The sequence below is a fragment of the Pseudonaja textilis genome, chromosome 5 (assembly GCF_049901715.1).
Source record: "Pseudonaja textilis isolate UNSWEBS1 chromosome 5, rPseTex1.2, whole genome shotgun sequence".
NCBI classification, from domain to species: Eukaryota; Metazoa; Chordata; class Lepidosauria; order Squamata; family Elapidae; genus Pseudonaja; species Pseudonaja textilis.
The window spans coordinates 70,067,953-70,083,506 of NC_141994.1; the positions used below are offsets into that span (position 1 = coordinate 70,067,953).

General features: G+C 45.2%; 1 protein-coding gene across 1 annotated transcript in view; it reads right to left on the minus strand.

The window, feature by feature from the left end:
* Positions 1 to 2,244: 2,244 nt before the first annotated feature.
* ITIH2 (inter-alpha-trypsin inhibitor heavy chain 2) overlaps positions 2,245 to 15,554 on the minus strand; it is a 41,437-nt gene continuing 28,127 nt past the window's right edge. The window contains exons 17-23 of the mRNA XM_087935315.1: positions 11,544 to 11,663; positions 9,649 to 9,732; positions 6,317 to 6,430; positions 5,628 to 5,826; positions 5,346 to 5,518; positions 3,871 to 3,982; positions 2,245 to 2,762 (exon numbers count right to left, since the gene is read on the minus strand). Of these exons, the coding sequence (XP_087791441.1) occupies positions 2,615 to 2,762; positions 3,871 to 3,982; positions 5,346 to 5,518; positions 5,628 to 5,826; positions 6,317 to 6,430; positions 9,649 to 9,732; positions 11,544 to 11,663 (950 nt within the window). The 3' untranslated portion in view covers positions 2,245 to 2,614. The remainder of the gene's footprint in view (positions 2,763 to 3,870; positions 3,983 to 5,345; positions 5,519 to 5,627; positions 5,827 to 6,316; positions 6,431 to 9,648; positions 9,733 to 11,543; positions 11,664 to 15,554) is intronic.

Consider the following 15,554-nt stretch of genomic DNA (forward strand, 5'->3'; position numbering starts at 1 on the left):
GCTGAACCAGGCTGTTTGCTGCAAGGAGGCAAATGGCTGGGAGGGCCGAGGCTGAAGGGAGGGCGGGGCTTCAGCAACATTCGCTGTATAAGACGCACAAACGTTTCCGCCCACTTTTTGGGGGGGAGGGTACGTCATACGCCGAAAAATACGGTATAATTTGACGGTACAATAGTGAGCCCTCATTTATTGTCATCCCAGCTGTCTTTAACTATCACAGTTACACGTCAGCAAGTAATGCACCCACACAAAGCAAAACTCCGAGGCAGGCAGATTCCTCAAAGAACAGTTTATTGGCGCCACTGGTGAAAACCGACTGAAAAGTTCCCACGGCTTTCACCTAATTAAAAATAAAAGTTTCCCCATTCCCCGCAAGTCACTGGTCGCACTGTCCAATCCAGGAGTTGGGCGGTTGCTTGGTTACCTCACTCTTCCTCTGGCCAGCCACCTGTGAGAATGTCCGTGATTCCCACAGGAAAGCTTTATTGTTTGGGCTACAAAATCCCATCTAATTATTTCCCACCCACCCAACTCTTCCCTCTGGTGTGGCAGCCCCGAACCCTCCAAAATTGCCTCAGCAATGTTCACTTCAGGGTTGACATTACAAACTTAGCAGATGTGTTCAGACAGGTGCTAAGCTTTGTTTCAACTTTTAACTACCATGTTTTTCGGAGTATAAGACACACCACACTATAAGATGTACTTTGCTTTAGAGGAGGAAAATAAGAAAAAAATATTTTTTGCCTCTGTGTGTCCTGTTTTTGCCGTCCCCGGCATTGGCACTCTGCAGGCCAAAAACGGGCGCATTTTTGGCCTCCAGTTTTGGCCCCCAGACAGCAGGGAGGGCAAAAACAGGATGCATGGAGGCTTTGGGACGCTAAAAACAGCCCTGTATTCACCATATAAGATGCACAGACATTTCCACCCACCTTTTTGGGGGGGGGTGGGGTTAGGGAGAGAAGTGTGTCTTATATTCCAAAAAATATGGTAATTTTCTTATCCATCATAGGATGCCAACGCAGGGTGGATTGGTTAATTTCATTGTATTGCTCAAACTCGGGAATTGGTTTCATTCAACCAGGTTAAGGGAGTTGTGTGAATGCAGCCGCCCCTTTGCTGATAGGCAGTGCAGCGTTTGGGGGAATCTATAAAGATAGAGGCTCCCCTCGCACATAATACGTGCTAGTCGTTTCCAGCTCTAGGGGGCGGTGCTCATCTCTGTTACAAAGCCGAAGAGCCAACGCCGTCCCAAGACGTCTCCGTGGTCATGTGGCCAGCAGGACTAAACGCCAGAAGGCAGGCAGAGCACTGTTCCCACCGATGTGGTCCCTATTTTTCTACTTGCATTTTTACATGCTTTCGAATTGCTAGATTGGCAGACAAGGAACGGGAGCTCACTCCATTTTGCGGCGCTAGGGATTCGAACTGCCAACCTTTCTGATCGACAAGCTCAGCGTCTCAGCCACTGAGCTACCGAACATTGTAACTCAATCTACAGGAAGCAGAGAAAATAAATGAGGGCTCCAAATTGTACTATGGCTAGAGGTTTGTCCGGGAAGGGAGGGTAGAATTCCTTTGTCCTCGGAGGAAAAGAATGGGACCTGTAGTATTTAAACAAGTGCAGGGAGTCCTTGACAAACAACCATGCCTGATCCAGAATTACGGTCATAAGTCATTGTCCTTAAGTGAGCGAGTGTATGACCATGCACAGTTTTTTAAGTCTTTCTTGTGGCAGCCATTACTTGAATGCTGCATTTGTTAAGCAAATCCCTTTTATCCAATCAAATTAGTGTTTTTTTTTTAGCAGGCAACTAGAAGTAAGTTATTTCCAAACTCTGGAAACCAGCAAAGAAAAGTCCAAAATTGCAATCGTTTGATTTTGAGAGGCTGCAAACTGGCTTACGTGTCTTTTGAGGGGTCCGTTACAACTTCGGATAATTTTTAAGTGACCCATCGTAAGTCGAGGACGATCTGTATTCTCTTAAGGACACAATTTAAGCGACAGCTAAATCTGTAATTTAAATTTGACCGCTAGATGGCAGGGTTTTTCTGCCTCGATTCCACCGGTGTTTCTTTTAAGGCAGGGGCATCCAATCTTGGCCACTTTTAAAACCTGTAGACTTCAACTCCCAGAATTCCCCAGGCATTAAAAAGTTTTCAAGGTTAGTGACTCCTGGTTCAAGCCCTCGTTTGAAAACTTCTCAGGCACATTAGATAAGTTGAACATGATACAATACTCATGGGGGGAGTTTACTACTTTAATTCTGTTCGGATACGCGGTCTTTATACAGTCGGGGAAAAACAATTTAAAAACAAAAAATTCTACGTTTCTCCAGCACTCTTTGCTGGTCACGTTTGCTGTCAAATGCAACTTTGCTCGAAAGTGGAATTTTTGGTTTGCATATTACACTAGCAGTCCCAGTGACACCACGTCCAAATATGGTGGGTTTGGGTTGGGGGGTTAATTTTAGGGGAGGGGGAACGTGCATAATGTTAGGCTGGAGCAGGCCGCAATGAAGCTCTTCCCAAAGGCTGCTGCCCGTGTGAATTTGCTTACAGGGTGAGTTGCGTGGCCATTCGGGCAGTTTCCTTGCCCTGCTGTAAAGGTGAGCCTTCAGAAGTGCTTCAGGTAGCTGTATAAATTAGGGACAAGGTAATCTGTGTAGTGGCCATCAAGGAACCCTTTGCCGTTGTTGTGTACAAACCAGCACTGGACGTTGGTCCCAAACACACGGTCCAAGCGATAATCCTTTTGCAGGCCTCTGCGGGCAAATGCAAAGAAAGCATAAATCATCATCATGTAATTTTAGGCTTGACCTAAACCAGTAGTGAGATTCAAAAAAAATTTTTTTACTACTGGTTCTGTGGGCGTGGCTTGGTGGGCACGGCAGAGAGAAATTACTATAAACTCTCCATTCCCACCCGACTCCTGGGGGAAGGATACTGCAAAATCCCCATTCCCTCCCCAACCCACTAACCTGCTTTCCAGCTCTGTTCTCCTGTGCAGGGCAACCAAAGAAGACCCAGCCAATCAGTTGGGACTCAATGGGAGGCGGAGAAGAGATGGGGGCAGGGCCAGTCAGAGGCGGGATTTGCTGGTTCTGTGAACTACTCAACATTTTCCGCTACTGGTTCTCCAGAACTGGTCAGAACCCGCTGAATACCACCTCTGACCTAAACCAGCGCTTCTCAACTTTGGCAATTTTGACCCATATGGACTTCAACTTCCAGAAAACTTACCAAGGTTGAGAAAGTCTTCTCCAAAGTCACTGGGGAAGGGTTGATGTTAGGCCTAACAACCTATTAGCAATTGATTTTTCATTCTTTTCCCCAAGTATAGCTGACCTAGAAGTCTCCATGGACCCATCTGCTGCCCATTGGCATTGTTTTTGAAGTATCTTGAAGCGAGCCAGATTGGTCTAGTGGTTAAGGCGCCAGACTAGAAACCGGGAGACCGGGAGTTCTAATCCAGCCTTAGGCGTGAAAGGCGGCTGGATGACTCTGGGCCAATCACCAGGAGATGCTGAGTCTTAGGCATAAAAGCCAGCTCTGTAATTTCTAGTCCTGAGTTCTAGTTAGGCATGAAAGCTGACTGGGTGACTTTGAGCCAATCTCCAGGAGACTGTGAGTTCTAGTCCTGTTTTAGACATGAAAGCTAGCTCAATGACATGGGGCCAGTCATGAGAGAGACAGACAGACAGACAGAAAAAATAAATAATAAAATCAACCATGATTTCAAGGTCTGTCCATATTCTGCTAAAAACGCTTCAACAACTTTCTCTGGGAGTTCAGTTTCCTAACACACACACACACACACACACACAACGGCAACCATAGAAACCCTGTTTTTTATTGCGTCCGATGGCCTACCGGGTAACGGTCAGCTTGTGGCCTTTCACTTCCATGGTAGCATCAGTTTTCCCGGGATCTTGTCCTGGTCTTTCATTGTAGATCACCACGTCCTGTTCCTGCATAAACTGACCTAGGGAAGAATTTTGTTAAGTGTTGGTGAAAGGGGAACGTTTAGCTGAGATTTTGCCAACATGGTCAACTTAGAGGCATCCTGAAGAGTCTGTTAGAAGAATCAAGCCATGCTGGACACCAAACTCTGAAGCCCTGCTACTTAATCCTCGACTTAACAACAGTTCATTCCGTGACCGTTCAAAGTTAGGACGGCACTGAAAAAAAAAGGGACTTGTGACCATTTTTCACAACCTTTGTAGCATTCCCCATGATCATGTGATCAGATGCTTGGCCACTGGTTCATACTTATGACCATCCCAAGGTCGCGGAATCCCTTTTTGCAACTTTCTGACAAGTCAGTGGGGAAGCCAGATTCACTTAACAACCATGTTACTAACTTGTCAGCTGCAGCGATTCACTTAACAACCAAGGCAAGAAAGGTGAGGCAAAAACTCACCTAACAACTGTCTCGCTTAGCAACAGAAATGCTCAATTGCGGTCATAAGTTGAGGACTGCCTGCATAGCTTTGAATGATCATGAATAAACGAATGGCTGTAAGTTAGAGGTCTATCTATAAATAAATATAATAAATAACAATACACAAATGCTGCATCCCTCTCTGATGCTGTTCTGCACAATAACAGGAGACATTCCTTTATCTCCATCGTCCCTGTTTTAGGAGAGGCTTTCCAGTTTTCTCAGGTCCTCCTTGATGTCATGCAGCCCTAATGTTGTGGCCCACCAGTGGCCAGCAGAGCTGGCAGCAGACTCGGACAGTGAGGAGGTCGGGGAGGAACCTGGGCCAGTCCTGGAGTCTGAGGAAGGCTCTGGCGAGGGCTCTGCATCCGAGGCAGAGATGGGGCCAGGGCCGTCCGACAGTTATCAGCTGCCTTCGGAGTTGAAGATCGGTGGGGAAGAAGAACAGCTGGAGCCTGTTCCCTGTGTGCGCATGCGCAGAGCTGCCAGGAGAAGGGAACAGTTAAGGAACAAGGGTCAACTCAGGAGTAAAGGCTCAGGTGGATGGTGAATGGCCCCTCCCATAGGGAATAAAGAGGAGTGAAAGGGGAGTGGGGGTTTTGCAGGAGACAATTCGTTCAATTCATCAGGGTGAAGATCTGTTCCTGACTTCTTGCCAAGTATTGTCTGCTACAGAGTGGCGTTTGGAAGCTATCGGCCTGGCAGCTCTCCAAGCCTGATAAAGGTCTGTAGTTGTGAAATCTCTTGAAAGACTGTTGGCCGGGACTTTGCTGGAGAAGAATTCACTTTAAATAAAAGGGGTTTTATCGGGACGAGGAGTCAGCTTCGTGCTTTTGGGGAAAGCCTAGGTCAGAACACCTAAGTACCCAGAGTTATGGAACCGTCTCCTCCTCCCAGCCTTTACCAATGAGGCCATGCACAGCGGAGGAGAAATTATTTGCCGGAGGGATGTAGATGCCCAGGAAATCCACATTCACGGGGTGCTTCTTCCAAACCCGATGGAGAAGGACCATAAATGTCAGGTCCCCGTCTACGGTGAGAGTCACGTTGCTCTCTTTCTTGACCGAGACCAGCAACCTGGGAGAAGAAAACAACGGAAGAAGAAGGCCCTGCTTCAAATCAGTCTGCCTTCCCTAGAAGGCTTGTATATTTGCACAGGTCAAAAACCGGATGCCATAGTTTTTACCTCCTCCGAATGAGACTTCCTGTCTCTGACCAGGAAAGAGACGTGGTAGAAGAGCCATCCTTCAAGGTGATCGCCTCGGGACTGACTTCAACCTTCAGGCCTTTCGCTTCAAAATTAAACCCAATCTTGCCAAAGTAGGTGTTGAGTTTGTTATGCAAGAACTTCTTGGCTCCAATGAGTTCCCCGTTAATTGTGATTCCTGGGAAGGAGGATGAAGAGAAAGACGGGGGGAGGTAGAAAGAATAAGAAAATAAGGAAGGAAAGGTAGGAAGGAGAAAGAGGAAAAGGAGAAGAAAGAAGAAGAGGAGGGAGAATAAGAATGAGGAGGAGGAAGGAGAAGAATAAGAAAAGAAAGGATAAGGAGGGAGAAGGAGGAAGAGGAGGAGAAGGGAGAAAGGAAGAGGAAGAGGAGGGAGGAGGAGGAGGAAAAGAATAAGAAAAGAAAGGATAAGGAGGGAGGAGGAGGAAGAGGAGGAGAAGAGAGAAGGGAGGAGGAGAAAGAGGAGGAGGAGGAGGAGGGTAGGAGGAGGAAGACAAAGAGGAGGAGGAGGATTATTAGCACTTTACCCGTTTGTCTGAAGATGCTTAGGAACAATACTGACCAATATTATGATCTGAGAGAACCTTTTCCCCCAGCCAACTATTTATGTCTCTCAGTTAAACCATATCTGATTGTGCATTTCTCTTACTGGACTCCACGTCTGAAATTAAATTCAGGATGGCCCCCGGTTGAGAATCAATATTGAAGCAGATGTTCTTCTGTTGCCTTGGGAAGGTGATGATGAAATGGGGATCGTTGTCCACTGGAAAGGAAGACGAAAGGGAATGCCTCAAAGAACGTGAAACAGACCTTCCTAAATAGATTACATGTCTTACATGGGGATCTATTCTGTGGCCACACCCACCAAACGATTTCAGCAGATGTTGAGACTCTGGAAAGAGTGCAGAGAAGAGCAACCAGGATGATTAGGGAACTGGAGGCTAAAAGATACGATGAACGGTTGCAGGAACTGGGCATGGCTGGTCTAGGGTAGAGAAGGACCAGGGGAGACAGGATAGCAGTCTTCCAATATTTGAGGGGCTGCCACAGGGAGGAAGGGGTCAGGCTATTTTCTAAAGCACTTGAAGGCCTGACAAGAAATAATGGAGGGAAACTGAACAAGGAAAGATTTAACCTGGAAATAAGGAGAAATTTTCTGACAGTGATAACAATCAACCCATGGAACGGAAGTTGCCCTCGGAAGCTGTGGGAGCGCCATCACTTGAGACCTTCAAGAAGAGATTGGACTGCCATTTGTCAGAAATGGTGTAGGGTCTCCCGCTTGGGTGGGGGGTTGGACTAGATGATCTACAAGGTCCCTTCCAACTCTGATTATCTGTTATCAGCATGAGTGTCCAATTATGCTGGATTCTGCAAAAGTCAGCACGATTGGACAGTCGATATTCCCCAAAGCACCAGAGGGCAGGATAAGAAGCAATGGATGGAAACGAACCGTGCATAAGCACACAATCATGCCTACCGTCCCTGTCCTATTGGTCCCCAATTATTAGTTCCTATTTCTTGTATTTAAACATATGTTTATTCTTGTTTCTGTTATATTGACAAATAAAATAAATAAACAAAAATAAAATAATCAAGGAGAGAAGCAATCTAGAACTAAGGAGAAATTTCCTGGCAGTTAGAACAATTAATCAATGGAACAACTTGACTCCAGAAGTTGTGAATGCTTCATCACTGGAGGAGTTTTTAAAGAAAAAAGAGGACAACCATTTGTTTGGGATGGTATAGGATCTCCTGTTCGAGCAAGGAGTTGAACTAAAAGACCTCCGAAATCCCTTCCAACCCTATCATTCTACGTCCTATGTTCTAAAGCAGGGGTCTCCAAGTTGGCAAGTTTAAGACTTGTGGACTTCAAGTCCCAGAATTCCTGAGCTAACATGACTGGAGGTGGAATTCTGGGAGTTGAAGTTCACAAGTCTTAAAGTTGCTAAGGTTGGAGACCCCTGTTCTAAAGGCTCTCCTGGTTATCCCAGGAATATTAATCATTTGAGTTCATATCCATGGACAGAGTTCTTAACACAACTCTCGAAGGACAAGAGATGATTCTAGGCTCAAAGATAAATATTTCCGTAGTTGTACAATTTATCCAAGCAATGGGACGAAGGGAGAAACTAAACAGAGTGTGAGAGCACGTGAATAACGAAAGGGAAGGAACGGGCGATCAAAACTCTGTAAGTTTTGGCATCTGTCACATTTCTGGATAGTTGTTATTGCAAAGGGACATGGCAGTGGAATGAAAATTTATTTATGCATTTTTACAGGAGATTCATGTCCCGCATAGGCTGGTGGGACCTTGGAGGTCTTCTAGTCCAACTCCCTTCTCAAGCAGGAATCCATCTGAGACAAATAATTGTCCAATCTCTTCTTGAAAACCTCCAGTGATGGAGCACCCACTACTTTCAGGGGGCAAACGGTTTCATTGATTAATTGTTCTTACTGTCAGAAATTTTCTCCTTAGTTCTAGGTTGAAGTTCTCTTTCATGATGTTCCATCCATTACTTCTTGTCCTGCCCTGAACATAGAACATAAAATCATAGAGTTAGGGAAGGGATCTTGGGGTGGGGTCCAACAGGGTTAACTACCGCTTCAATGATTTACGAGGTTCGGTGATTTACGACGTGCTTTCCTGCACGCTGCTCGGGCAGCCCTGTAAATCGTCATCAGCACGCTGGGTGCAGAGAAGCAGCCTTTGAAACAGCCCTTTTTTCCTGCTTTTTAAACTGCAGCTGTGCCTCGTTTGGCAGCTGAAGTTGAAAAATCAGGAAATAAAGATCAGGTAAGAGCCCGGGTGGGCGGATGGGCAAAAACATCAGCAGACATAGAACCGGTTCTATGTCTGCTGCTCTTCAGAGCTACCGGTTCTACAGGGATGGACAGAACCGGTAGAAACCCAACCCTGGTTTTCTAGCCCAGGGGTCTTCAAACTTGGCAACTTTAAGACTTGTGGACTTCAATTCCCAGAATTCCTGAGCTAACAAGACTGGAGGAGAAATTCTGGGAGTTGAAGTTGCCAAGTTTGGAGAGCTCTGTCTAGTCCAACCCCTTTGCTTAAGGTAGGAGAGCTTATATCAACCCGGTCAAATGGTTGTCCAATCGATTCTTGAAAACATCCAGTGATAGTACATCCATAACTCCAGAAGCCAAGCCATTGGGGGGTTTTCAAACTTGACAGCTTTAAGACTTGTGGACTTCAACTCCCAGAATTCCTCCTCCAGTCATGTTAGCTCAGGAATTCTGGGAGTTGAAGTCCACAAGTCTTAAACTTGCCAAGTTTGACGACCTTTGGATGAATTATTCTCACCTATCAGGAAATTTCTCCTTTGTTGTAGGCTGGATCTCTCTCTAATAATTTTCTATCCGTTGCCTCTTTTCCGGCATTCAGGTATTTGGGGGACTACGACGATCCCCTTTTTCTGATAGTCCCTCAAATACTGGGAGACAGGTATCATGTCCCTCCTGTTCCTTCTCTTTGATAGGTGAGATGTACCTAGCTTGCTCAACCAAACCATTCATCGTACAATTTATTTTCTTCATATCTGGGTTGGTCTTTGCACACTTTATAGGCTCTCAGAGTCTTTTATATAGTGTTGTGACCAGAACTGGATGCAGTGCTGCAAGCGTGGTCTCACTGATGTAATACAAAGTATTATCACTTCCACCTTTTAAAAAGTTGCCTATATAAGGTTCCTTTCTATATGGAGTAAAACATAGAAGGAGTGGTGTGGTGGCCTAGAGAGGGTGTGAGTTCGATCCTAGTTAGAGGCAGATATTTCTCTTTGGGGCAGAAAGAGAAAATATCTGCGGAACAAAAACTCTGCATTGGTGACAGGAAGGGCATCCGGCCATTAAACACTGCTAGATCCATTCAGTTGCTCAGATTCCACCCTGCATGGGATTATGTGGTCATTAAAAGATGATGATGATAAAGTAAAGCATAGAGTGAGTACAATTTTCTTCTACCTGAATGTATTCTCTTGCTGTCATCTGGGTTCTTGGACAAGATGCTGGAGTTACCAGACTTGTGGTGCCCTAAATTTAAAGATCCTGTTGAGGAAGAAGACAGCAAATTAAACCTAATGATCTCGTTGGGTTTCAGTCAATTCGCATGGAGAAAATACAGTTCAGATTAAAAATGATACACTTTTATTCCTGGTTATAAAATCTTTCTGGCAATGGTGATGTCGTCTTTAGACGAAGGGTGTCCAAATTTGTCAACTTCAAGATTTCTGGACTTCAACTCCCAGAATCCTCCAGCCAGCAATGCTTTCATGCTTAAGGACTAGAACTCACTGTCTCCTAGTTTCTAGGCAGTATCTTAACCACTTCTCCAAATTTGTTCTACTTTCTTTTGGTCTGTTTTATTGTGAATGGATCATGATCTTTAGGAAACGGGATATATCTGTGCCCCTCAGTGTGTGTGTGTGTGTCACACATCAGGTGCAATCGTGTCTCAAAAGTAAACTTCTGATGCTTATCCTTTTTTCTGAATTTGCAGAAATTTGCACGTCTGGCTGGGGAATTCTGGGAGTTGAAGTCCACAAATCTTAAAGTTCTCAAAAGTTGGACATCAAGCAGAGGTGGGATTCAACTTTCTGAACAACCGGTTCTCTGAGCGTGGCCTAATTTGTGGGTGTGGCTTGGTGGTCACGTGACTGGCTTGTATGTAAATATTGGCTTGTATGTAAATATCGTAAATATTTAGGTAAATATTGAATTTTTTTATTTAAAAAAGAGCAACTTTTACCCCAAATCAGGCAAAGTGGGCAGGCAGATTGAGTTGCTCACAGAATCACAGATTCACTCAGAGATCTACCATTCTGCAATCTTCTAGCTGAGTCTGCACTGAAAAATAGAAGCTTCAGTCTTAAAGAAGGTTCAGCTCTGCTTTTAGATTAGCTAGAAAGCAAGAAATCCAATGATTTCCTGCTTTCTAGCTAATCTAAATATCCCATCACAGCTGATAGTTGGAACAGCTGGTGGTTGGGACGGGTGGGAAGGAAAAATAGAAACTTACCGAAAATTAGGCAAAGGCACAAGGTAAGCAAGCTGGATGGCAGACATGCCAGGTAAGAAGTGAGTGATTGGGGATGGCACAGGAGGGGCCAGCCAGTGGCGTGATTTGCCAGTTCTCCGAACTGCACAGAATTGTAACAACCAGTCTGACCAGGTAGAATCCCACCCCTGACATCAAATTACATTGAAAAAAATATTTATCTTTCCATAACCATTCTTTTTCTGTGTAACTTCTAAAAATGTGTCTACAGGTTGTCTTCAATGTACGACCACAAATAAGCCCCAAATTTAAGCTGCTAAATGAGGCACATGTTCAGTGAGTTTTTTTGCTCCATTTTACAGCTTTTCTAGTTTCATTTGTTCAGTGAGACATTGCGGTTGTTAAGTGAGTATTAACACAGGCGTTAAGTGAATCTGGCTTCCCCAATGAATTTGCTGGTCAGGAGGTCGCAAAAGGGGATCACGTGACTCCCCAGACACTATGACTGTCATAACTATGAACCAATATTAATTTTGATTATGTGACCATGAGGATGCAGAAATAGTCATAACTCTGAAAAATAGTCATACTTTACTTTTTTCAGTGCCTTTGGATGGTTACTAAATGAATTGTTGTAAGTCAAGGACTACCTGTATTTTTACAAGCAAATGCCCTCCCCTTAAATTTATACTTGCAAGTGGTTTTCTTTAATATGCCAACGTTGTGTGTGCAATCTTTCCTGGATAGCAAATCACTTTGGATGTTAGCATGTGAACGGATGTTGATATGGATCCACCTTGGGAGCAAATGAATGGGATTAATTCACACCTGGGTAAAGGGCAGCCAGCCCAACATTTGTTACCTGCATCTATGGCAGAGGTTGGACCCATGATAGCAGGTAAAGGACCTCCCGATTTCTTTGTGGGGTTCGCCCAGGATGGAATGGAGTTGTCCGTTGGTTCTTGGCCAATAACTATGGGCCCTGTTTAGATAAATGGAGGGGAATGGGAAGAACAATTAATATCAATCAATCAGTCAGAATAGAGCTGGAAGTGTAGAGTTGTAATTGCAGGAATGTTCCAATCTTGGATGGCAAACCTCAGATAAAGAATGTTTCCAAGCAAATACAACTCAGGCAAACAAAGTCACTAATCTAAAGGAGGATTAGAGAGAGGAAGTAAACATACGTTAGACTTTAACTAGAGATAATTAATTGTGTTAATTACTGTGCTAAACAGTAACGAAAGTTAAGTAGTAACCAAAGTTAACCAATGATGGAGGATAATTAAAAATGTGTATAAATGCAAGACTAGACTCCAATAAAGATCATCATGATTCAGTTGTTCATGATCAAACAACTCGACTGACTCGTCATTACAACGTGGAAGGGATCTTGGAGGTTCTTCTACTCCAGGGATGTCAAACTCGATTTTATTGGCCACATCAGGGTTGTGTTCGGCCTCGGAGGGCCATTAGGGTGGGTGGGGCAGAGGTGGTATTCAGCAGGTTCTGACCAGTTCTGGAGAACTGGTAGCGGAAATTTTGAGTAGTTCGGAGAACCGGCAAATACCACCTCTGACTGCCCCTCACCCCATCAATTCTCTGCCTCCAGAGTCCCAGCTGATTGGCTGGGTCTTCTTTTGTTGTCCTGCACAGGAGAACGGAGCTGGAAAGCAGGTTAGTGGGATGGGAAGGGAATGGGGATTTTACAGTATCCTTCCCCTGCCACGCCCACCAAGCCATGCCCACAGAACCGCTAGTAAAAATTTTTGAATCCCACCACCGGGATGGGGTGGGTGTGGCCATGGTCGGTGTAGCCATGGTGGGCAGAGTGCTGCAGGAGGCCATGGAGGCTGAAAATGGGCCAGACCGAGGGCCCCGCAGCCGCCCCCCGAGCCCATTTTTGCCAGCAGAAGCACCGCAGGCCAGTCCTTTGATATTTGCAAGCTGGGTCCGTGGGCCAGATTTAAGCACCCCTCAGGCCGGATCCAGCCTTGAGTTGGGCTTCAAAAAATTCAGCCACCAGTTCTCTGCCCGGTGGTTGGGTGGGCATGGCCGTTGTGGGCGTGGCTTAGTTGGCCTGCACCACGGTGGGGATGGGGGCAGGTGTTTTCAACCTCCCCGTGCTCCAGAGGCTTTCCTTCGGTGTCTCTGGAGGGCAAAAACGGCCTCCCCCAGGCTCCGGAGGCCTTCTGGAGCCTCCACACAGGCCCTATACTTACCTCTCACCCAAAACGAGCCATGTGGAGACTTGTGGGAGGGGTGGGACAGGGTGGGCGGGGCCAGCCAGGGGTGGGGATTTGGTGGTTCGCTGAACCAGCCCTAACATTAGCTACGAGTTCGGCCAAACCCGGGGCGGACCCGTAGCGGCCCACCGCTGCCCCTCTTCTAGTCTAACTCCCTGCTCTTAAAAACCTCCAGTAATGAAGCACCCACAACTTCGAAGTCAAAGCCAAGTCAATGGTGAAGCCAGATTCGCTTAACAACCATGTTACCGACTTAACAGTGATTCAACTTAATATTTGTGGTCAGAGGAGGTCGTAAAACGGGGCAGCAGAACTCACTTAGCATCTCTTTCTCTTGCTTAGCAATGAAAATTTTCCAGAACCATCTATCAGATTTTGCTTTTTAGGTGGTGTGAAGGGTACTATTCTTGCATCAGCAGGAAAAAATATTACTAATGATAATATTGCTATTATTGCTGTGATTAGGATCGGGGTCGCGTCCGCCAGGGGACAATTGCTAGACCCCGGGTGTGCATCCTTGAGGACTTTAAGACGACTTTAAGACAGGCTGGCTGGGGAATTGTGGGAACTGAAGTCCAAACGTCTTAAAGTCACCACGGTTGAAAAAAAAATAAAAATCCAGAGCTAGAAACTTTCCCCTTGCTAAATTAGGAGAGGATGCGGCTCCCAAACAAACTTTCAAAGGCTTCCTGTGTTTTTCTGAAATGATGAAAGAAATCCCCAAGGGTCTTCTTCCCAAAATAATAATAATAATAATAAAGCCTTAGGAATGTTCCAGGCAAAAATTAGCAATTTCCACCCTATGCTTCACTCCCGCCGTACATCAAATATCCAAAACACAAGATATGGCAGAAAAAAATCAACCTGTTTTCCTTCTTTGCCTTTACCCCCTCCCTCATTTACAAGCCAAATTTGGTGGGGGTGGGGTGGGGGGAGAAAGATGGATTACAGATTCCTTTGGATGAAAGCTGAATTACGCAGACTTGCCAAGGTGACGGATGTCTATTTATAATGTAGTAGCCGGTTCCCAGCTCCACTTGACGGCTTTTTCTTAAATATGCCAAGTAATCCCTTGACTCAGCTGCCGTTGGCATTGTTCCAAACTACTCTCATAGTTACAGAAAATATATGTTTAAAGAAACCGATGGTGGAAGGATAGGGAATGGACCACCTGGGTGGCCTGGATTAAAAAAGAATGAAAAAAAGGAGAGAGAGAAGAAAAAAAACCAGCCAAGAAGATAAGTAGTGCTCAAAACTCAACTCCCGGTTTTGAAATGTAGAGCCCAACATTTCCTTTACTAAGCACGACAGTTTTTAAGTGAGTTTTGCTCCGTTTTATGACCTTTCTTGCCAGAGTTGTTAAGTGAATCACTGCAGCGGTATAGTCACACAGTTGTTAAGCGAATCGGGCTTTGTCCCTTGGCTTTGCTTATCAGGAGGTCACAAAACGGAATCACATGATCCCAGGACACTGCAACCATCGTAAATATGAATCAATTGACAAATGATTGATTTTGGGTCATGTGACCACAGGGAGACTGCAATGATTGCAAGGGTGAATAACAGTCCTAAGGCAATTATTTCTGTGACTTTGAATGGTCACTAAATAAATGTTTGTAAGTCAAGGATGACCTGTAATTAATATCGTGTTTTTTTCCCCCCAAATAAGACCCTGTCTTATTTATTTTTTGCCGCCAAAAAAGGCACCAGGTCTTATTTTCAGGGGATGTCATCCACGGACTCACTTCACTTGCGTGTGTCACCTCCGGCCTCCTTTTCGCTGTCAGAGACCTTCAGGACCTTCTTCTGCAGCAGGCAAGGCTTTCCTGAAGGCCTCTGCAGCCGATAACAGAGCTCTGGATCGATCCAGAGCTTTGTTCTCAGCTCCAGAGGCCTTCGGGAAAGCCTTGCCAGCCTTGCTGGCTGCAGAAGAGAAATGGGCCAGCAAGGCAGGTGTCGGAATGTGCGAGGCCTGGCTACAACTTTCCAAAGTTAAGTAGTAGGACAGCTCCACCCCTCATCCCCACCTACCTTAATTTACTTTATTTAATTTATTATTATTAATTTATTTGGGGGGTAGGGCTTATATTGGGTGTACATGTAAAAATCAAGCTAGGACTTACTTTCAGGGTAGGTCATATTTTGGGGAAAACTGGGTAGAAGACTGTTAAGAATTTGTGGTCTTCAGCTGAGGACTATCTGTATACAAATTCCAACAGGACGCACACGTTTCGCATCGGTCTTTTGTTCGACCACGATGCACAAGGAGGAGGATTAACAGATGGCCGCTTCGTTATGGTGCGTCATAAGTGAGCCTTGGCTTACATACTTATAAGGGTCCTACTTCACTTAATTTATGATTCCTCTGCCTTTTCCTAATCAGAGTACAGTAAGTGAGAGGCAGCTTAAGGCTTGTCTTGTAAACACAGCTTACCCTTACAGTACATAAAAGCAAACAGGCTGCTGGGTTGTTTTTTTTTAATTGTAATAATTAGCCCAATGAAAAATGCATGTGGGGAGGGTTATTTCTGAGTGCGGATGGCCCTGGAGGCATAATTTCCCTTATAAGGGTCAGCGATGTGAATAAGCAGTAGGGAAACCTAAGTGTAGGAAAAAAAGTTAGAATA